We start from the raw sequence: 22207 nt of genomic DNA, 5'->3' as shown, positions 1-22207 counted from the left end.
TGAGGCGTGCAGACGCTTAAGTCAGACAGACCTGGCTCCAGGGCCCGCTCGGCATTTACCACCTGCATGGCCTTGAACAAAGCCGCTGACCATCTCTGCACCTTGCAGAGAAAGTGAGAGTCCCCGCGCCCCAGGATTACTGGGAGGACCTAATGAGATAACACACGCCAAGCATTCCGCACAATGGCTGGTATATGGCAACCGCTCAGTAAGTATAACCTGCAGTTAGTAATACTAGTAGCAGTGGTAGTAAAAACAGGCTCCCAAGCACCGACTTCCAAGTGGTTTAAACAGGCAAAGGTCAAAGACCTGAGTTCAGAAAGAATCCTGCTTATTAATGCCTATTAAATACCTAAACTGTTCTATCAGGTGTCTCCTTTTCCTTAGAAACTTAAGATGTTCAGTAACTACACACAGTCCCCAATGTCCTTCTCCACAGGGAAAGGCCAAACCCCTCCACCCCAGTTTGCTTTTCTGGGTCACCTCCCATCCATCTCCTCCTGACTCCTGGCTCCCTGCTTCTCCCCACTCTGCAGAGCTTGCATTGGGTATAGACTCCATCCCCAGTCCCAGGAGAGCAGTGCTGGACACTTTGCATTTCACAGAGGCGTCCCTTCTGATAGCCTCATTCGTTCATTCAATGAGCTCACATTTATCAAATGCTGGACACTTGGATCAAAAGCCAGACAACCACCTGCCCTCTAGAGGACCTCCCAGCCCTGAGAGTCCCCCAGCTTCTCTTTCTTAATCACAGACTCACCTTTGAGAGCTCTCCTTCCTCCCAAGCAGCGTTAGGATGACTGTCTCATTCTCAGCAATAAGAGCAGGCGAGCTGGATTCAGACGGCCAGGGTTAGAATACTGGCTCAGTCACGTTCTTATGACAAAACCATGGGCAAATTTCTTTCCCTCTCTGCTTCACCCACCTCACCTTTAGAATGAGGATAATGATGCCTACCAACTAGACCTGTCGGAATGAAATGAAAACCCAATGAGCCTATATGGGATAAGAACCTAAAACAAGAGTGGATATATGCATATGTATAACTGATTCACTTTGCTGTACACCTGAAACTAACACAACATTGTAAATCAACTATATTCCAATAAAAATAAATAAATAAAAATATAAGAGAGTGAGATAATAAAAACATTTTTCTAAATGTTTTATTTAGAAAAAGTCTTAAAGTTAGACTAATTGCTTTTTTAAAATAAATTTATTTATTTATTTAATTTTGGCTGCGTTGGGTCTTCGTTGATGCACGTGGGCTTCCCCCGGTTGTGGTGAACGGGGACCACTCTTCGTTTCAGTGCACGGACTTCCCATTGCGGTGGCTTCTCTTGTTTCGGAGCACGGGCTCTAGGCACATGGGCTTCAGTAGTTGTGGCACGCGGGCTCAGTAGTTGTGGCTCGCGGGCTCTAGAGCGCAGGCTCAGTAGTTGTGGCGCACGGGCTTAGCTGCTCCGCGGCATGTGGGATCTTCCCGGACCAGGGATCGAACCCGTGTCCCCTGCATTGGCAGGCGGATTCTTAAGCACTGTGCCACCAGGGAAGTCCCAAATTAGAGTAACTGTATCCAAAATGCCTACTAACTGTTATGCAATAAAATCATTTATATACTCAAAAAAAAAAACCCAATGAAGTCTTTAAAACAGCGCGTGGCACGTATTAATAAATGCTCACTGATACCATTTTACAACTTACAAAAAAGATCTACCCTTTAGTTGGAACGGCTGTTTGGCGTTAACACAACAAAGTGCTAAGCTAACCACTGAAGAAGAAGTAAAATGTTCTGAACTATTGCTATGTCACAGCAAGACTCTCCTTTTTTAGGCATCTGCCAAGCCAACTAAAACCTCTGCTTCCAGGGAAAATGTAAAGAATCTCGAGCAGGGACCACAAGTTCTATTTGTAACTCAAACTCAAAGAAGGCTCTAGAACAAAGAGCATCCTGACAGCTCAGGGGGCAGAGAGGTGCAGGAGGCTGCCCTGGGCAGGGTGCGACCTGCCGCAGAGGCTGACCCCAGAGACCCCTGCAAGGCGACCTGAGGCACAGCGCCCGAGGGAAGTGCAGGTTCTGGAACCAAGGAACAGCCAAATCAGAGGGCAGGACACAGCAAGGGAAATCCCGAGCACTGCCAACAGTTGAGACTCGAGACGGTGGCAGTGTGGTCCTGGGTGATCCATCGCCAACAGCAAGACTCTCAGCCTGTGGCCCAGGGCGTAAAGGAGGGTCCAGTCTCAGGGGGAGGGAGCTGGCAACAGCTGGGCAGGATTCCCCAAGCATGTGAATTTCCGATAACAACAGTCCAGGCAGGAAGCATGGCACTAAGCAGGTAAATCAGGACAAAAATCCATTCGAAACACCTGAGCTAATAAGGCAGGTGAGCAGGAGAAGGGACACAAAGGGAGAAAAGGGAAAAGAGGAGACCCAGAGACCCCAGCCTGGGGCTCAGCCCTGGCCCATCAGAAGCCAACTGTACTGGCAACAAAGACTTGATTCCAATCCCTCCAACGGTGGGAAGGCAGCACCTTAAATGCTACTTCCTTTCATAGTAGATGTGTTGGCCCAGCTGTGGGCACCTGTGCAGAGCAATGGAGGGAAAATGATGTAGCAGAGCCCAAAGGCAAACCCAAGACCAAAACATGGTAAGAGGTGAGCATTCCAGGTACGTCAAGGATGGGAGGGTCTGTGTGTAGGTTTCACTCTGCACGCTCAGCACGTTAAATGAAAGTAGCCCACAGAAGGGTTTACCAGGGATGTGGGGTGAAACATGGGGCTTCTACTTAGGGTTAAGTCTTTCCCAGAGAAGGTGATTAGTGGCAGTGACTTGAGTACCTTGTCTGTATTTATAGCATTTTCTCTCAGCCATCAAATCCGGAGGACAAATGCCAAAGGCCTCTAGAGGGTGAGTACCCGAATTTTTTCCACTTCACCTCTTAAAGCAAAACCCCTCCCCTAACATTCAGACTCTCCTCTGCCCAAGTCTCTGAACGAGAGCCAGCTCTCAGCCCACACCCCTTCCCGCCCCAACAGGGCTGTGACCCACGACCTTGCTGGGTCCACAGGCCACGCCAGGCCTTGGGGCGGGAAGGGGTGTGGGACCCACCAGACTGCTCCAGGGCAGCAGGAAGGGAAGACTGAACAACACTCAGAGCGCCAGAAAAGAAGACCTGAGATCCCAAATCAGGAGCAGAGCAACTTTTTCCCAGACTGGTGATGACTCAAGGGATTCCCGGGCACAGCAGTAAAGCCTCGGGGGCCGTCTTCGTGCCTGATGCCCCAGAACGCTAAGCGAGTCACCCCGTTCTGCCGCGTCCTTGCCAAAGTCAACTCCAATGTGAGCCTCAGTTTCTCATCTGTCACAAACTGGGTGGCCCCCAAAGTCACCTCCCACCCAGGATCCTATGACTCCCTGAGCAGGACACCAAACAGGTCCAACCTTTGTCCAGTTCAGGGAACCAGGTCAATTCTCTGCTGGGCAGGAGCCCCAGACTGGAAGAGCAGGAGTGGTCACAAGGCTGCACTCCTGACACAGGTAAGAGGAAGGAAGCCATGCCTCAGAGCCTGCATCCAGCCCAGCCGGCCTCTGCCGGACTTTTGCAAGGGTTAAATTCCTAGGCCTGAGAAAAGGCACCAGATCCCCAGGGGCAGGAGAGAGATGAGCTTCCTCCTCCTCCAGCTAAGGTCTGGGATGGTTTCCTGTGCATGTGGGTATGCGTGCATGCGTGTGTGTATGCATGTGTGTATGCGTGTGTGTGTGTGTGTGTGTGTGTGTGTGTGTGTGTGAATGCGCGCGCGCGCCTTTGTGGGGTTTTTCCCTCCCTCCTGACCAGCAGGTGGGGCTGCCCATGACAGAGGGAGCCCCTGAGGCTAACCCTGTGTGCATCCCCCCAGCAACGATGGGCGGCCGGCCACCTTGCCCCTCCCCATACCACCTCTCACCTGGGGGTTGTCCATGTACCAGAGAAGGCAGTTGGCCTGCGTGTCCAGAATAAAGTACCTCCGCAGAAACTTGCCGCTGTTCCCATTCTCCTCGATGTCCAGAAACCCACAGATTCGGTTCTGCCGATCCACATAAGGCATTCCTGGGCTCTGCTCACATTACCCTGTGTGGCAGGAGGGAGAGAGGGGCCATGAGAAGGAGAGTAAAGCGGGTGCCTCACTCTGGCCTGACGCCCCTCTGCCAGAAGGGAGGCTGCCACCCTCTCCCACTGGTGGCCTTCCCCAGGGCCCCAGATGTCCCACCCCAACCAGACCCTGGAAACGTCTGTCAGCTCTGTTCCATGAACAGTCACCAAAATCCATTAATTCAACTAACGTTCCTGAGGCTCCACTACGTGCCAAGCAGAGTGCCAGGCAACTTTACACGCATGGGAGATGTGAGTCTAGACTCTGGGTCAGGGGCCTGGGTTCAAATCCCAGTTCTAGTCACTTACTGATGTTTGTGTGTCCACCAACTGTTTAATCTTTCCATGCCTCAGTTTCTGCATCGGTAAAATGGGGATAATAATAGGACCCACACCAGATTTTGGCGAGAATTAAGTACGTGACAGGCAAAGCATTCATAAACACTAGGTATTGTTATCACTCTTCAGAAAAGCCTTGTAAAGTAGGTTATGACCCAATTTATATGTAAAGAAACTATTGCAGAAAGGATTTAAGCTCCCGTGCAAACACCTGGATAAACTCTGCCGAGAATTCAGGTGTGAAGAGCAGCCCCTCCAGCTCCATGAAGGTACCAAGGAATCAAATCCGAGGGGTTCCTGGGGCAGGGCCACACCCCTCAGCCCCAGGATCACTTCCTTCACTTTGCCATTTCCCAGAAGCCACTTGTAATCGAAGGAATGAGGGAGCAGAAGAAAGCCCAAACCTGAACACTTTCCTGATTGCAGAAGAGGGTCCGGCGATTTGAGACATTCCGCACCCTCAGACAGGCCTCCCCTCTCCTGGCTCCCTTCCGTCTGTCTGAAGAGCCAAAGGAAAAGGCAGGAGCTCTGTTCTCCTCCCCAAGAGGAAAAGCACCCTCCAACAGGCAGCTACACCCCACCTGGACGCACAAGGCACTGCAGAAGTGCGACACGGTGCCCAAGGGTTAGAAAACCCCACGTGACAGTCAGAACTTCAAGGACAGACGCCACCCACCCCACCCACCCCTGGTCCTGCTTGGCTCCAACAAAGCAAAAATTCACTGTGACCCAAGCCCGCCATGGCCCTGAGCCTATGACTAAGCACAGCTGAGAGACAGCTGGCTTCGGGCCGTGCTCTGCACCATGACCCTGGGTGAGCCCCTGAGCTACCAAGATGCCACGCCCGCAGGCTTCCTGGCCAGGAGGAAAGTCCCACATGCAGAGACACACATTCCCACAAGACGAGGCGAATTCTAAGGATGTGGATGGTGGCGGGGCCTTGCGGTGCTGAGACGCTGCCCCAAGAAAAAAATACCCTGCTCACACACCAGGATGCCAGGAAACAGTGAATCCCTTGATTCCAGGTAAGGTCAGGCAGAATCCCAACGGGGCAGATGACTCAGTCAGAAGGGAGGCGGGTCAGGGGATCCCGCGGCGACTCGCTGGGCAATGATGGGAGACAAAAAGGAAAGCACGCAGGGAAACAGGACACAGATGAAACAGCACAGCTAGAAAGGAGTAAAAGAGGAGGAGAGAAAAGGAGAAAAAGTGGAAAGAGGAGGTTTAGAAAGAGGGCAGAGGAAAACGAAGTAGCAGCACAGTGGGAGAGGAGGACCCCGAGGGTGAGGGCCAGGAGGGAGACACCCCTGCACGCAGTGCATCACGTGGTCAGAGGTCCCTGTGGCCAGATCCCCAGCTTCTCAGTACCTCCCCAAACTAAGCCTCCATCCCAGCTCCCGTCTCACCACTGGCCAAAGTGAGTTCAGGAAAGGGAGAGAGATGGGTTCAAGCCAAGGGGTAGGGTCAAAAATGGGGACGGAGAGGCCCAGCGCTGGTTGGGGAGGAAGCGGATCCCTGAGAAAGGATGCAGCTTCCCCCAGGGAATCAGGGGAAATCAGGAGTCCCAGGCAGAAAGGCTGGGTCAGCCCTGCATTGAGGGTGCACCCAACCCCCAAGAAAACTCAGCAAATTCCCCTGATGCCAGCGCAGCCACAGAGACAGACGTTCCGGGGGATTCAGCGCTGTCGCCACCCGGGACATCCCTAAGGGGAAGGGTATAAACTGCAGTGGATAACAAAGCCAACCGTCTCTGGGTGCAGCCAGTAAGCACAGCACCCGACTTCACGCTGCCTTTCCAGTGCCCCCTCTTCAGCCCAAGGGGCCTGTCTTTTTCTCAAGTCAGAGGCCAGAGAAGCCACTGTTTCCACAATCCTCCAACAGCCTACTCTTGCAGAGGGGGCTTCCCACTTGCATGGCGGGAGAGGACCCTCAGGGACCCAAAGGAAAGAGGATAAAAAGAAGAAATCTGGGTGCACATCTCCTGACGGTGGTTCTAGCCCAGAAACAAAAAAGCTGCTCTGATGTCCCGAGAAGCAGCTGAGTCACAGCGCTCATCAGCATGCGGGAGGTGGGTGGGGGCTGGATGGGCGGCAGGAGAACCAAGCATCACACGGGAAGTGTGGTTAGAACGAACAAGCCCACCCACACAGAAGCGACAAACCCAAAGGTGGCGCAGACACACAAACCTGAAGTCCCGAGCCCGGCCCTCTGACAGTGCATCCTCATCCCGTGGGTGCATCCCTTGTCCCAGCAGCTGCTGGTACAGAGAGCCAGCCGCCACCGGCCCCCAATCCCCTCTCCCTGCTTCTTCAACCTGCCCCCCAGCATCGTCCAAGTCTCCGCTGGCTCCTCCCCTTTTTCCCAGAGAGGCTCCTCGGATGGGATTAACTCTGCCACCACCCCCCCAGCCCTGAAAACCAGGCAGGGAGGGGAGAAGAGGAAGTGCCAGCAACCGATCCATAAGGGGGAGGACACCCTGATGCACATACACATACTGTCTATCACCTCTTGGAAATGTCCCTTCCAACTTGCATGACACTCCTCGGTTATACAGTTCTAGCCTGCCTTTTAAACTTTAAAATCACTTGTTATCTTAAATTTCATTTTAACCGAGTTCCCCAGTGTAAAAATACTGGGGGGAGGGTGACACTGGGTGATGCGCCCCAGGAGTTGCCCCATGCCCACCCCCACCGTATCCTGGGTCCCTCAACTGGACAGTGACTCTCGGCCCATCTCCTGGGGCAGCGTGCAAAGCGTTCTGGCTGTGTCAGAGCACCGGACAGTACTCTCTCAGGCCAGCCCCTCCACCTTCGCTCTAATTCCGTAACGAGACCACCCAGCGAGGAGCTCCTAGGCCATCACAACACACGGACAAGAAAGAGCACAGACTCTGTGCCCAGCAAGGGACCTCGGCCCACCGCACTCAGCACCCTGTCTTTCCAAAGCACGCCAATCTCCCCCGTGTTTTCCATTTCTAGTGCAAAATTCACAATATAACAATGCTAGCATTAAAAAAAAAATCACTCTAGGGTTTCCCTGGTGGCGCAGTGGTTGAAAGTCCACCTGCCGATGCAGGGGACACGGGTTCGTGCCCTGGTCCAGGAAGATCCCACATGTTGCGGAGCGGCTGGGCCCGTGAGCCATGGCCGCTAAGCCTGTGCGTCTGGAGCCTGTGCTCCGCAACGGGAGAGGCCACGGCAGTGAGAGGCCCGCATACCACTAAAAAAAAAAAAAAAAAAAAAATCACTCTAGCCAACTGTTTTCACTTTTGCATGCTTTTTCATGCTTCTGTCCACATAAGCAACCTTCTTAAAACTTTAAATTATACCGTAAACATGTTCCATGTTGCTACACAGTCTTTATAATCAGTGTTTTTAAAGGTTGCATAACATCACTGGACTGGATTTACTATAATTTACTTAAACCATTTCTCCATGATTAGACAGTTAGATGATATCCAATTTTTCTAATGCTAAAATTCATCTTTTTATACTTTTTTCTTCTTTTACACATGGATACAGCATAAATTCCAAGTAGTAATAAGGCTAGATCATAGGTTATGAACTTTTATAACTCTTGAGACTTATTACAAAATTGCTTTCTAAAAGTATTTCATCTGTTTACACTGCAGCCAGCAATATATTGTTACCATTGCTATAATCTTACATACATTGAATGTTCTCATTATTTTAAACTGTGGCTAGTTTAAACATATAATGACGTCCAGTGAGGCAGAACATTTTTTCATGTTTGTTTCCTGCTTCACATTCCTTCCTAGACTTTGTTAAATGCAAATCAAAATTATGTGTGGGGCTTCCCTGGTGGCGCAGTGGTTGAGAGTCCGCCTGCCGATGCAGGGGACACGGGTTCGTGCCCCGGTCCGGGAAGATCCCACTATGCCACAGAGCGGCTGGGCCCGTGAGCCATGGCCGCTGAGCCTGCGCGTCTAGAGCCTGTGCTCCGCGACGGGAGAGGCCACAACAGTGAGAGGCCCACGTACACCAAAAAAAAAAATTATGTGTGCACACAATCAATTTCTCTCTCTCTCTCTCTCCCTCTCCCTCCCTCCCTCTCTCCTTTTCTCTCTCTCTCTTCATAAACACACACCCCCCAAACAAAACCAAAACATAATCTCAATAATTCAAATAAGTAAATAATGTACCTTAATGAAAAGTAAAATAGAAAAGCAGCAAGTTTTACACCATCTAGATTTCCTTAGTACATAAGTTGCTAAGTATGTGCTGCAAATGAAAATATGTTAAATATTTAATTGATAGTAAAAGTGAAACTTTCTTTTTTGGCCACGAGGCTTGCAGGATCTTAGCTCCACCACCAGGGAGGGGTCAAACCCAGGCCCCCTGCAGTGGAAGCACAGAGTCCTAACCACGGGACCCCCAGGGAATTCCCAAAAGTGAAACTTTTAGAAAGAAAGGGACTTTGCATGGAGTTACCCATTGATCAGCAGATTAACCCGAGATTCCTGGCCAACACCTGCCCGCTGACGAGATGAAGCTCATGAGAAAAGAATCAATGGCTGCCCACCATCGAATGAGATGAGGGCACAGGGCAACATCCCCGTCCCAAATATCTCCTCTACTGCCCATTCCAGTGCCTTAGCCTCCATCATTGGAGGAGATTCAAGCCAAGAATAAAATTCTCCCCTAGGAATTGAGACAACTGACATCTTTATCAGGCTCATTAATATACAAGAGACAACTTGGGACCAAGACCCTAAGAAAATAAAACATGTCCCAATGGGAGACTGAGGCATTAGCAGGGAAGAAAAGTAAGAAGGCTGTCTCCTGAAGACACTTCCTAGGGTTCTTATACACCCGGGACAGTAGTATGAAGCTTTCCGGAAAGCAATTTGGCGGTATGGAACTAGAGAGCTAAAAATGTTCCTATCCTTTGACCCAGAAATTCTACTTCTAGAATTCCGTCCAAGTAAATAAACAAAGATGCAAATACAGATTAAAATAAAACGATGGCAACTGCAACAGAATTTATAATGACACAAAGTTGGAAATGCCCTGAATGTCCAAATGATTAGGGAATAATAAATAAGTGATAGGACATTCACATAAGGAAATGTTGCACAATCTTTAAATAGCTATGTTTTCAAGTACTTTTAAATGAATTAGGGAAAAACTCCCCCAAAGTTTTTTAAAGATACAATAATATGATTTAGAATATGATCCCAGTCCTCTAAGTGTTATTTTTATATTTCTATATTTGGATAGAAAAAGACTGACATCCAGGCACCAAAATATTAGCAGTTATTATCTATGGGTCACAGGCGAATTTTATCTACATCTATATTTTTTTCCATATTTTCCAAATTTTCTACAGGAAATGTATGTTACTTTATTTAGCAGGAGGGAAAGCTATTTAACTCCACACACACCCCCATCCCCAGCGTACAAGTTTTGAAGCTGAGAATAAATTTCTCAATTCTCCAGAGTCCATAAACAAGCAAAACCTTGCCTAAATTATAGCGCTCTTGGGACTTCTTAGTGTTTCAAAGTCTTAAATCTAATAAAGCCATGTTCCACCCATCAGAATTGCCCAAAAGATAGGTACCCACCCAGAGGGCATTGGCACCCTCCAATCTAGTTGGGTTTCTTACTTCCTACTGCAGCCTCCCCTAAGAGAGGCTCTTTCTTTCCTCTGTGGGTTTGGTTGCTTGCTCTCTGGTCTTCATAAGAGGAGCCCCTGTCCTGGGGGTCAACTGAAGATTCACACGCAAGTCAGTGCCTCTTTCCCTCTGCTGTCACAGAGCCTGCAGCACAGCACGTCCAGAAGCACGGATTCCGACAAAGACCCCCCCAGTGGAATTGTCCTTCTTGAAACTTGGGAGATGGGACTGACGTCTTTAAGTTAAATGTCTAGATAGATGAATGAAAAGATGGATAAATAGGTTTTTTTTTTTTTTTTTTAAAGAAAAGCTGAAGAGCTATTAAGTCATGAAAGCTCTGGCTTACTGTACTGGACGTCTTATTTGTAAGATCTCTAATGTGGCTTGAAGATACAGGAAAAAATAGAGTGAAATAAGGGAGATTCATCTGCCTGATCGTCCCGATACTTCTGAGGTAAATACAAACGAAAGAAAGTGGTAACAGAGATAAAGCCTTAAATGGTATTGGCCCCAGGATGAAATAATCCACTATAATCTCCGGTAGTTCAAAACTCAAAAAAAATGAATCCATTTTTAAATTTGGTTATTTTTCTTTCATGTTACTTGGCGTTGGTAGGAAAGGGAATTTCAGGGATTTTGCTCCAGAAAAAAGTGAGGAAGGCGTTTCTTAACATAGGGGGGCGGGCAGGGATGCAGTGAAAACGTCTGCTATCTTGTCATCCTCGAGGGTAGAAGCTGGGGACAGTAGCATCAGTGGTAAGTGAGAGGGATACCAACTGGAAATTGCTAAATTTCTACAGGAGAAAGTTAATCGGGAAATGACATCAGAGGTCTCAGAGAGGACCGTAATAAGCAGACAGGAACTGGCGTGTGGAGGTTAGAAAACGTATGGGCCATGCGAACAGAGAGTTCGCCTATGTTTCCATCTCCCACCTACAGAAGGGTGCACTGCGGAGGGCCCACGAATGCTCAGGGCCCAGTAAAAACACAAGAATGACAACAACAAAACACAAGCGTGGCTATTTCAGAACACAGCTCTGAGACTGGGCCAAAGACTCTAACTTCCAAAATGTGGGAACATCTATTTCCTACCGTTATAACATCATTGCATTCTGAAGCTGTCATAAGAGCACATTCCAAATAGTCTGAGGCCGGAGAATAATGTGAGAGAGAAGAGAATGTACTGAGAACACATTCCCAGCGGAAGAGCAGGCTGAGGAATGCAGACATCCACAGGAATGGGGAGGGTAAGAGAAGGTGCCCGACGTCCCCTGGACCCAAGAACTCTCAATGGAGGGCAAGAGACACTCGAGGAATTTTTTAAGGGAAAAAAATACTGGGGAAACGGCAGGAACGACTGACTACTGATACCACTCCAACAAAGATGCCAAAAACAGCAAAATGTTTTAAACACTCCTGACCTCTCTGAACAGCAGCCTCATCTATGTTCAGAGAAAATGTGGTTGTTAGAGCTGGTATGAAACAAAGGCCTGCCCTTGACTCAAGGCTCCTGAGACCACCTCCCCCCAGAGAGTTCACCAGCACAGGGACCAGCCCCAGGGGTTATAAATAGCCTATAAAAACTGAGATCTCCCACTTTCAGAATCCAGTTACTAGGCTCTGCGATTCAGTTTCACTGTAGGCCTTCTTACTGGTAACAGCACAGGAGCTTCATCTTCATTTAAAAGTTGGACCTTCTCACCCACTAAAACCTGGGCAGTAGGAGAAGGAAAAGAAAGCATCCTTATTTCTCCTACGCACTAGCCTCTTGCAAAGTGCTGGGGGGAAAGTCCAAAGGGCCCAAGCCTGCCTGTCTAAAGGCACTGTGCTCTCGTCTCTGGATGTAGGGACGGAGGAGGGGCCAGGTGTGGCACAGAGCACGTGCAGGTGACAAGGATGGGTCTGAGAGCGTCTGACAAAACTCTTGCAAGAACGTGACCATTGAAGAGGGCGAGCTGATTTCAGTGACCCACCGCTGTGCTGGAGTGAAGTGAAAGAGCATGGGTTTTAGAGTCAGACAGACTCTACTAAACTCTTCAGGGCCTATTTCCTCATTTGCAAAATGGAGAGAATCGCTGTACCTACTTCAAAGGCTGCTGTGTGCATTAAACGAAATAACGTGTGAAAAGTGCTTAAGAGGAGGTCTGGCAAAGACTAAGCACTGTGTAATTGTTGTTGTTGAGATGTGTGCGTGTGTAGTGCCTAACAAGTAGTACATGACCCCCACCGCTAGGTAAAACAGGGCAGGCAGCTGCCAGGCCGTCTCCACCCCTCAAATATCAATAAGTAAATCCCGCTGGGAAGGCAGTGACACTGGAATCCCTCATAAGGAAAGGCATAAGCTGCCCTTACTCTTCCGTCTACTCCAAGAACCATCATATTTCTCGAAAATTCTCCAAAAGGTTAAAAAAAAACAGTCCAAGAGATCCACCGACTCCATCTCGGCCAGGCCACCCTGAAAGTTAACAGAACCAGGCCTGCGATCAGATGCCAAGGAAGGGTCTCTGGAGCCACCTCCTGCTTGGCCCGTGGGAGAATCACAGCAGCAGAGATCCGCTCCGCAAATGGATGGCCAAAAGGGAGTCCTAGCTGATGGGAGGGCGAGCCCTTGCCTTTGCACTTTAACCCCAGTGTTTCTCAGGGAGAAGGGGACCTCCCTTTTTATCTCAGCTGGCCGGGCAGAAAGGCAGCCCAAGGTTCGGAGTAAAGGTCAACGGGGCCTTCCAATTACTGTCCCACTACAGCAACCACAGACCTGTGCAGAACGGGAAGCAAGGGACCCCATCCCTCCCACCCCCCAGCCGCCCTATCTCCCTGCCCTGGCCAATTCCCTGGCTCGATGATGGGCTTATATCAGGCAGGGGCTAGGATTCTGCTCTTGCCATAGACTGTCACACTATAATATTTGCTCTGCTTCCTTCCTTTCCAAAGCCTAACAGATTGGATTGCCGGAGTCCTCTCCAGCTCACTAAGACACGTGGAAAACTGAAAGTAAGGCAGCCGTGGGAAGAGGGAAGCGGCCGAGCAGTGCAACGCCCCAGCACCCAGATCATCTTTTCCAAGCTCCACAACTATCTCGGCCAAAATAACTACTTACTACAGTTTCAGGGAAACAGAAGAGATATTTACTGCACTGGGGCCACAGCAAGATCTAATTTGAGGCGTTCCAGCCTTTTAACAGGGGCATCACCCACCTGCCCACCTGCCCCATGAAGAAGACCGGAGATCAATGAAGCGCCAGCTGGATGCACATCCGGAGATCGAGGCCCTGCTGCTCCCGGCTCCCTAGTGATCTGGCACTTTCGGCAAATACCAGGCAAGCCAGCAGGAGGGCTGCTCGGAGGGGCGTGGCTGGCTGATGGGGCTGATGATTCTCCCTTCCCATTTTTGCAGAATCTCTCCATAAGTAGGCACCGACCAAAATCTGCATGTCTCCAGGATTTATTTTAACCTCGGGGGAAAACACCGAGCTGAATTACAGTTCAGCTCACTACGATGACACGATGGGATTTGCAGGCCCTACTTCCTTACACAGAAGAGAGAAGCAAGCACCAACGACAGGGGAAAAGAAGCACTGCAAACTCTCCACCAAAGGGCAGGTGGTTCCCCAATCCATACCTAGGTGATTACCCATCTGTGAAGTGAGCGAGGCTCCCATCAGTAGGAGTGCCATAGGCACTTTGTCAAAAGCGGGGCTTACAAGGAGGGCGAAGGATACTTAGGTCCAAAGGCAACACCCAAGGGAAGCCCTCATGAACCAGCTCAAACGAGCTTGAGGCACCACCACATTGCTCTCTTCTCTTCCATTTGGATAGGGGCCAACAATTCATGCGCTTGCAGTCACTCACTCATTCATTCAAGAAACGTTTACTTAGCACCTAGTAGATGTCACACACCAGGCTGGCCACAGAGTCTAGACTGCAAGCTATGGCAAAAGTCACCTGCGTTCAAGTGGCACACGATGGTGAAGGCTAATATATGAAAGGATGAGAAGGCTTTTAAAGCTTCCTCTGGCTTCTCAAAGCATGCTGGATCTCTATTTTAGCAATCTGCATTGTGTCCTAGGCCCTGGTGTACCGCCTGTGTCCTCCATCAGATGGTAAGCTCCCTGAAGACAGAGGCTACATTTTGTTCATCACTGCCTTTCGTGTCTTAATTACCCAATAAATGTCAGCTGAATGCAACTGAAATAGAAAACAAACACTTCGATTCTTTCAAGATCTTTGGCTTTACTGTTTCTGAAGGCTTTGCCACCAAACAAAGAAAAATGATGAAGCTCCAGAAAGGAGGAAAAAGGGGATTGACTTAGATATATTAAGAAAACAGAAGTACAATTTTGGAACTTCAGCCCAAGTGCAACCACCACTCAGCGGACCGAGATGCCTCGGGGGTGTCACCGCTGGCGTCCCGGTAGAATGCCTGTCCCCTCCCCTTCTCTGCGGGTTACTCTCCTCTGAAAATCCCCATCTGGAGTCCTAAAGAAAGACGGGGCGGGTGGCGGGAGAAGGAGTTAGAAGGGGAAGATTCACCAAGTAGCAAGGAAACCTTACAGCGAGAGGCTGGGGGTTCAGGGCTGGCCTGGGGAGGAGATGGGTCCGCCCCCAGTGAGGTGGCCCTGCCGCGCCTCCTCTCACACTTTTCGTTCCTACAAGGCCTCTCTTTTCCCTTTTCTCTTTTTCTTTTTTTTTTTTTTTAATTCGATGAAATAGCAGTCTTCAGAACTGGAGCAGAAGAGGGAAGCGGGTAAGGTGAGGAAGAAGTTCGTCAGACAGACAGACAGACAGCTCCCCTCGAGTGCTTTCCCGACCTGACACCAAATCTGCATTTTAGGACAGTTTCCTTTAAGTCACCCCAGAGTCCGTAGTTCCAGAAGCCCGAGGGGCCCGGGCTGGACCCAGAGGGAAGGGAGGTATCTCCCTCGGGAGGCTTCTAGGCCTGCCACGGAATAAGGTAATAGGGGAAGAGAAAGATGAGTCTCCACGGCCCCATCCGTGCCCCCGGGGACTTGCCTGCACGTTCTCTGCTCGTCTCCCCTACCCGCTGCCCGGGCAGTCGTGGCCGAGCCGGGGCCCCAGCGCCAGAACCCGCAGAGAAGTTTCGCCGCTGCAAACGTGAGAAAACGCAGCTCCGCAGAACACCCGCCCCCACCCTGCCCGCGGCCCCACCCCGCAGCCCGACCCCTGGCGGCGGCGACCTTGGCCACCCCGGGCGCTCCCGAGAGCCGGAGGAGGGGCTGCCCTGCGGGCTCGCCGGGGGCCACCGGAGGCGGCCGGGGGACGGCGGCGACCTCCCCTCGGCCCGCAGGGGGGCGCTCCCCACCCCCCGCCCGCCCCTCGGCGCCGCGCCGCTCCCGGGCCCGCGCGGGCGCTCCACTTACCCCGCCGCGCAGGGCCGGGGCTCGGGCAGGGTGCGTGGGTTACATCGGGCTGGGAAGCGCCTCTGGGGCCCCGCGGGCCGTCGCTCTCGGGGGATGTCTGTCGCCGCCAAACTCTCGGGGTCTCTCGCGCCTCTCGCTCCTCTCCCTCTCCTCCCCTCCTCCCTCCCTCCTTCTCTCCTGTCCTTCGGCTCTTTTTTCCGGGTTAATTACGTTTCGCATTAAAGCAAAACCCAGCCCCGGATGTGAGTACAATGCTCCGCCGAGCCCGCCGGGGGCGGAGAGGGGTGCCGGGGCGCCGCGGGCTGGGAGGGGGTGCGGCCGGGCGCGCGGGCTGCGCGGACTCGGCGGGGGCGGGGCGCCCGGAGGCGGCCCCAGAGGCTGCGCGCCGGGACCACCTCGGCCGCGCCGGGGGAGGCCCTGCTTCCGACGCCGGCCCCGGGCAGCAGGTGTCCGAGTGGGAAAGGGGCCCGGGGATGAGGGCATCCTAGAAACAGGGAGACGAGCCGGCCCGCGGGCTCACTCTTTACCCCGTTTATTCTTCCCAAAGCACCCACCTCCTCCCCCACCCCGCTCCAGCGACTTCAGCCGGGCCTTCCCCGGACCCGGAGCCTTCAGCCATCGGGGTTTAGGGTTAGCGTCGAAGGAAGCATCTCAGATTCTCCCGGGTTGTCATGCATGTGCCCCGGGAGCCCAGGGGGGTCGTAAGTTCTAACGGCTGTATAGGGACTTTTTCAGAGCGTGGCGCAAAGACGCCCTTCCAGCCCTCGGAGCGGGCGGGAGCTCTGGGGAAAAATGGGAAACAGACAAGCAGCAGGTATTAAGTAATATTGCCAAGAGGAACCTAAGAGAACTGTCGGGTGCCGGTGCAGCCTCTGCGTTACCGCATTTGATCCACGCTGCAACCCTATGGGTATCAATCCCCTTCACGATGAGGAAACCGAGACTCAGAGACGTTAAGGAATTTGCCCTGGGTCCCACAGTTATCAATGGCTCGTCTGTCAGGTTCTGACGCCGGCCTCGCACGTGAGGAGATAGATATTTCAATGTACATGCAGCCAGGCACATAACATTCGAAACACAGAAACGTAGTGGATTGACCCTGGGATGGAGGACCGACCGGGAGCTGCGATTCCTGGGGATTTTGGTGCAAATATAGTTGATAAGGTCGAGTCCTAGTTACAAGGCTTTGACGCAGGGGAGGGCCGAAGAAGACCCTTGAGGCTGGATGGGCGGGATTGCGGGAAAGGCTTGTCCACGTCCCAGTGTTGGAAGGGGAAAGGCAGACTGTTAAAAAGTCTCCAGGACCTGAGGCAGCAAAGCCTGGGGGAAGGGGGGCCCCAGCCAGACGAGCCGGGAGGAAGGTAGGACCACGCTCAGCACACACCCCGAAAGCACCAGTGATGAAACCGCACGTTTCCTCTTCCATTTTGATTGCCAAAGCAAAAATGAACCAACCTGCTCTCTCAGGTGTGAAAAAAGACTGTTTGCTTTAGAACATTTTGCTTTGAATGAGGAAGGAAAGGGGGACACAAGAAAAAAAGCATTTCCTTTGAAATAAATACATCGACGTCAATTTTTTTTTTTTCTATCTGCTCATGAAGATTTTTGCCACTCACATAAATTTCAGGCAGAGCATATACTCTGGAACCAGATGGCCTGGGTTTGAATCCCAGCTGTGGTGCTTATTAGCTTTGATCCCAGAGCAAGTGACAACCTTTCCGCGCCTTATTTTCTACATCTGGATGCTTACAAAGAGTGAATGAGTTAACATTTGTAGAGTGTTTGGATTACTGCCGAACGTGAAGTAGGTGCTATGTAAATGTTTTTGAATTTAAAAATTAGATTATGGTTTTCAGGGTGAAATGGAACAAAATTCCATCCAGCTCCCAGTAAATCCGACTGGAACGGATGGTTTCCAGTATGAGCCATGAGGTAAAAAGTCTCAGATTCCATGGTATGGTACATATTAAACCCCATAAAACTCTAGTCCCTGTGGGGCCTGCCTGAGTTACTCAGTCACAGAGCCACAAATATTTCCTGAGCACTACTGTACTGGATGCCTGGGAGGCAAAGCTCGTCGAGAGGATGCAAGTGTTACTAGGAGGTTGACGCAGCCTTGTATCCCTCCTGGAAATGCCATGAAAATGGCACGGAGTGACAAAGTACTACCAACTTTTAGAGGAACAAGACATGTGTGTGTGCGTGCACACGCATATGTTTGGGAGGGGTCCTCGAGAAGGAAGTAGTGAATTTTGAAATGGGCCTGAGAAGATGGGGACAATTTGACTCCAGTGTTGGGCTGGGGTGGGGGTGGGGGTCATCAGTGCACTTTGGGTGATGCTTGTACTTCACTGGGATCCCCGTTTACTGCCACATTTATCGCTAGCCAGGACCTGGCCCCAGTTAGATTACAATTTCTTCTCTGACTCCTGTATTTCCACTGTTTCCTCAGAGGTCTCCTGCCACCCCCTCCCGTAGTGGCACAGAGTGTCAATTGAGTCTGAGCCCTGCTGTGGTCCTTTTGCCATCTCCGACACATTTTGAAAGTATTTACATTGACTGATTTTATGCATTCATTTTTTTCAGTGCAATAAACAGCCCGGATGTCTGAAAATGTGACTCCGCCTATTGGGAAAGGAATGTCAAAAAAGGCCTTTCACATCAGCTATCTCAGTCCCCTGTTGTATCAGTGCAAGATGAGGTTCAACAATTTGCTGAAGGTTTTGCAGCTGGTTAGTGGCAAAGGTGTTTCTGGAACCCAGGGTTGAGTACCCCCAGAATCTTCTAGTATTGATGTGGGAACCTCTCCATGAAGATGGAGACTACTGGTCCAGAACCTAAGAATTTAAACAGAGAGCCTTATACTCTATACCCATTTATGCACTTTTCTATTCATTTTCAGTGTTCACGGCTGGGTAACTAGATGCCCTAACGACCTTCAGTGGTGAGCCAGGGCACCCTCTGGGGAACCACATTGTGCTCTGTCCTTAGAGACAACCATTATGGAAGGTACCGGGCTGAAGCTGGGGCCAGGTAGTTCCGTTGGGGAAAGTGTGGGACTGAAGAGGCCAAGGTCAGTGGTTGATCCTGGTTCAGGCCAGTTAATTTCGCACAAAGATGAATTGCGCCAAGGCCATCGCACTTCTAGTGCTAGCTGGTCATTTTATAAAGAGTTGTTGTTGGTTTCAATAGCAAAGTACCATCCATTTCTAGAAAGATTACTCAAACTACTATTGTTCTATTCAGTCCTATTCATTCAGCAAACAATGATCTGAACCTATTAACTATTTTTCCTCCCATATATCTTGTACTTACTTATTTTCCAGGTGCTTACTAAATGTTAATTGCTTTACATGTATTGTCTCATTTAAGCCTTACAACACTGGGAGTAAGGTACTACTATTTCCCCATTTTATAGATGAGATGACTAAAACATGGAGACCAAGCCTAGTTACAAGCCTGTGCAGTCTGACGCCAGAGCTGGCCCCCTCTTAACCACCAAGTTTGTGAAGGATTCAGGAAGACATAAAACAAGACTCTTTCCCGCCACATTTTCGATAATTATCATCATTTGGAATCTCCTTTCCTTTTCAGCTAGCAATTTCATGTCCAAAGATTTGTCCTACAGAAAGTCATCCGGAGATATATATAGTATAGATGGAGTGTATGGTTATGTGTACCTACGAAGTGTATATCTGGAACATATATACACATTTGCTGCAGCATAACAGTGAAATTTGGAAATCACTGTCATTCTCATCAGCAAGGGATTGAACAGGTAAATACCAGTAATGCCGTATAATCTTATACTATGCAGCTGTTAAAAAAGAATGAAAAATACTATACGAAATTTTTTCTATATGAAAAAATACTAAATAAGTAGGACTAAAAATGGTACAAAGGTGCCTGTATAATACAATCCCATTTCTGTAAATGAAAACCGTACATATGTATTACATGAAAAAAAGTCTAAAAGACTATATTCCAAGCTGTTAGCCACAGTTCTCTTAGGGCATGGGAAGAGGGACTATAATGACGAATCTCACTTTCTAAGAGATGTATTTCTGTAATGTGTTATTTTTTGCAATAAGCCTGCATACATTTGCTTATCAAAGAAGAACAATAATGATTTAAAATTATAATGAAAAATTTTAAAGCTCTATGAGAAAGCATATTGCACCCCTCAAGAATCCCATCATTTAGTTGGGAGGGAATGTAACAAAAGGAAAGAAAAGCCAGAAACTAATACAAGCAGGGACAAGAGGAAAGAGAAAATTTTGTGGGAAAAAAACAACCAGCTGGGGTTGAGAGGTGCAGGAGAAAATGTATGAAGGAGATGGCACTTTGGAAGAACCTTGGAGGTGTAGATAGTGTAAAATGTGGAAGGTGGAGAGGGGCATGAGAATAAATGGGTTCCAGATAAAGTGACTGGTCCTGTGCAGCTGGAGCACGGTGGAAGCAGGGAGGATGAAGAAAGGATTTTCATGGGGAACAAAACAGGAAAGAAAGGTTGCTGGAGGGTCTTTATTGCTAAGCAAATGAGTTTTACTTTATTACTTTAGGCTTTAAGAGCCACTGGAGGTTTTTGAACAAGGAAGTGACACTATTAGAAGTAAATAAGCAGCAATTTCATAGTTCATGACTGCATGGTAACTGGTCTCTCAACACCAAGCTGCCACCGGGATGTGACTCCTGACTCTGTTCCTAATTAGCTCTATAGCCATGGACCAGTTACTCTGCTTCTCTGTATTTCTATAAAATGGAGAAGGTGGTGATAACAGATAACTTATCTCATACCATTGTTGTTGAGACTGAGTTAATGTTTTTAGGGCACATGGTAATTGCTGAGAATGTCTGTTAAACTTTAACAATCAGCTTCATACCTTTGAATTAAAATCTTTGCATTTCATTTTGAAACTTTTATTACAAAGAGCTAACATTACACGACAAATTATTAACTATTCTTTCTTCACACTTTCACAGGTTTATAGATTATTAATCCCATTTTACAGGTGGAAGACTTTAGGTTTTTAAGGAGAGATACAGTCTCAGAATCACATAGCAAGACATGAGTTGTGAGTCCTGGTTCAGTGGTCCCTGCCCAACACCCAGGGTTATCGCTTAGCTCCAATTCTCAGAGCCTTGAGAATAGGAAAAATAGAAGAACATTGGCAATTTCTGTTTATAGGATAAGGGCTGCAGTAAGGGACAGTAATAAAATAAAATCAAAAACGAGAAAACTTTGGTGAAATACCTGGAAGTGTGTATATAAAATCAAATTTGTAATATATACATATATATATATATATGTATATATATCTGGTGAATTATGCTACTTCCAAAATAAAAGTCATATGTTGAAGACCTAACTCCCAATCTGACTGCATTTGCAGGTAGAGCTTTTAGGAGGTAATTAAGGTTGAATGAGTTTATAAGGGTGAGGTCCTAATCCAATAGGATTGATGGCCATATAAGAAGAGGAAGAGATCTCTCTCCCTGTCTCCACAGCACCAAGGAAAAGCCGTGTGAACACACAGCAAGAAGGCAGCCGTCTGCAGTCCTAGAAGAGAGCTCTCACCAGAGCGCAACCATGCTGGCAACCCCATCCCGGACTCCAGCCTCCAGACTGTGAGAAAATAAATTTCTGTTGTGTAAGCCACCCACTCTATAGTACTTTTTATACTCATACATACATATATAGACATTACATATGTACACATGCCAAAATTACTTCCCTGTGACAAAGTTTGGAAAACATTGCCATACTGCTAAATCTGACACTAATATAAACTTCAAAATGAAGTGCCCATCCAGTCCCCAGAAATAAGAGTCTCCTGGCTAAATGCACCATTCCTATTGATTCATGCTGATGACGTTGTTTTTCTGTCAGTTTGAACAAGGGCAGTGCATGGCTTGGAATCCTGCATCCCCAGTGATGCCCTGTGATTACAAGGGAAGAACTGGGCCTGTGGAATCAGAGAGAGAGAATGAATAGATAGATACCTTAGGTTTGGATCCTTGACCTTGCTTTCGTACTAAATTTTATTTTTGACCTTGCTTTCGTACTAAACTTTATTTTTGCTTAGACTAGTTTCATAATTCATTTCCTCAGCACCAAGCCTACATAGGGGCTACGATTAGAAAATACTGGGGGTGAATATAGTTAAAGTTGGCAACTGGAATAAACTACCTGGTTTATTCCAAGAGATGCCTATGGTGGTCAGTGAAGCGGGTTGGCTGTTACTTCAGTGGTTCACAACACAAGCTGGTGATTACAAAACAAAGAAAATCAAACAGGATATTTGAACAGATGGATTTATGTCCTTCATTATTTTGTCAATAGGAAATATATGCACACCGTACAAAGTTCAAAAGGTACAAAAGAGGAAGAGTGAACAAATATTTTATTTTTAAAAATCCTTTCTAGGGGCTTCCCTGGTGGTGCAGTGGTTAAGAATCCACCTGCCAATGCAGGGGACACGGGTTCGAGCCCTGGTCTGGGAAGATCCCACATGCTTGCAGAGCAACTAAGCCCGTACGCCACAACTACTGAGCCTGCGTGCCACAACTACTGAAGCCCACGTGCCTAGAGCCCACGCTCCGCAACAAGAGAAGCCACCGCAATGAGAAGCCTGCGCACTGCAACAAAGAGTGGTCCCTGCTCACCACAGCTAGAGAAAGCCCAAGCACTGCAATGAAGACCCAATGCAGCCAAAAATAAAATA

At 49.0% G+C, this 22207-nt stretch overlaps 2 protein-coding genes across 8 annotated transcripts in view; one reads left to right on the top strand and one right to left on the bottom strand.

Annotated features, from left to right (window-relative positions):
* PLEKHA2 (pleckstrin homology domain containing A2) overlaps positions 1-15646 on the bottom strand; it is a 56986-nt gene extending 41340 nt beyond the window's left edge. Inside the window, exons 1-2 of one of the 7 annotated variants that reach the window (XM_022571262.2) lie at positions 15483-15646; positions 3947-4110 (exon numbers count right to left, since the gene is read on the bottom strand). In XM_022571262.2, coding sequence (XP_022426970.2) covers positions 3947-4087 — 141 coding nt within the window. In that variant the 5' untranslated portion in view covers positions 4088-4110; positions 15483-15646. Of the gene's footprint in view, positions 1-3946; positions 4111-4874; positions 5075-5459; positions 7494-13299; positions 15077-15114; positions 15245-15482 lie in introns of those variants that run through there. The other 6 variants (XM_022571263.2, XM_022571259.3, XM_022571260.3 and 3 more) reach the window with 6 other exon arrangements.
* On the top strand, positions 4138-21903 carry LOC111173528 (uncharacterized). Its single transcript, XM_089903555.1, has 4 exons — positions 4138-4383; positions 4897-5095; positions 15080-19260; positions 20991-21903. Exons 1-3 carry the CDS (start codon positions 4138-4140, stop codon positions 16192-16194), a joined length of 1560 nt encoding a protein of 519 aa, XP_089759681.1. The 3' UTR covers positions 16195-19260; positions 20991-21903.
* Positions 21904-22207: the final 304 nt, after the last annotated feature.

The sequence above is a fragment of the Delphinapterus leucas genome, chromosome 21 (genome assembly GCF_059928025.1).
Source record: "Delphinapterus leucas isolate spDelLeu-1000000601 "Yukka" chromosome 21, BTC_Dleu_Yukka2, whole genome shotgun sequence".
NCBI classification, from domain to species: Eukaryota; Metazoa; Chordata; class Mammalia; order Artiodactyla; family Monodontidae; genus Delphinapterus; species Delphinapterus leucas.
This window is presented reverse-complemented; position numbering and strand designations above follow the sequence as displayed.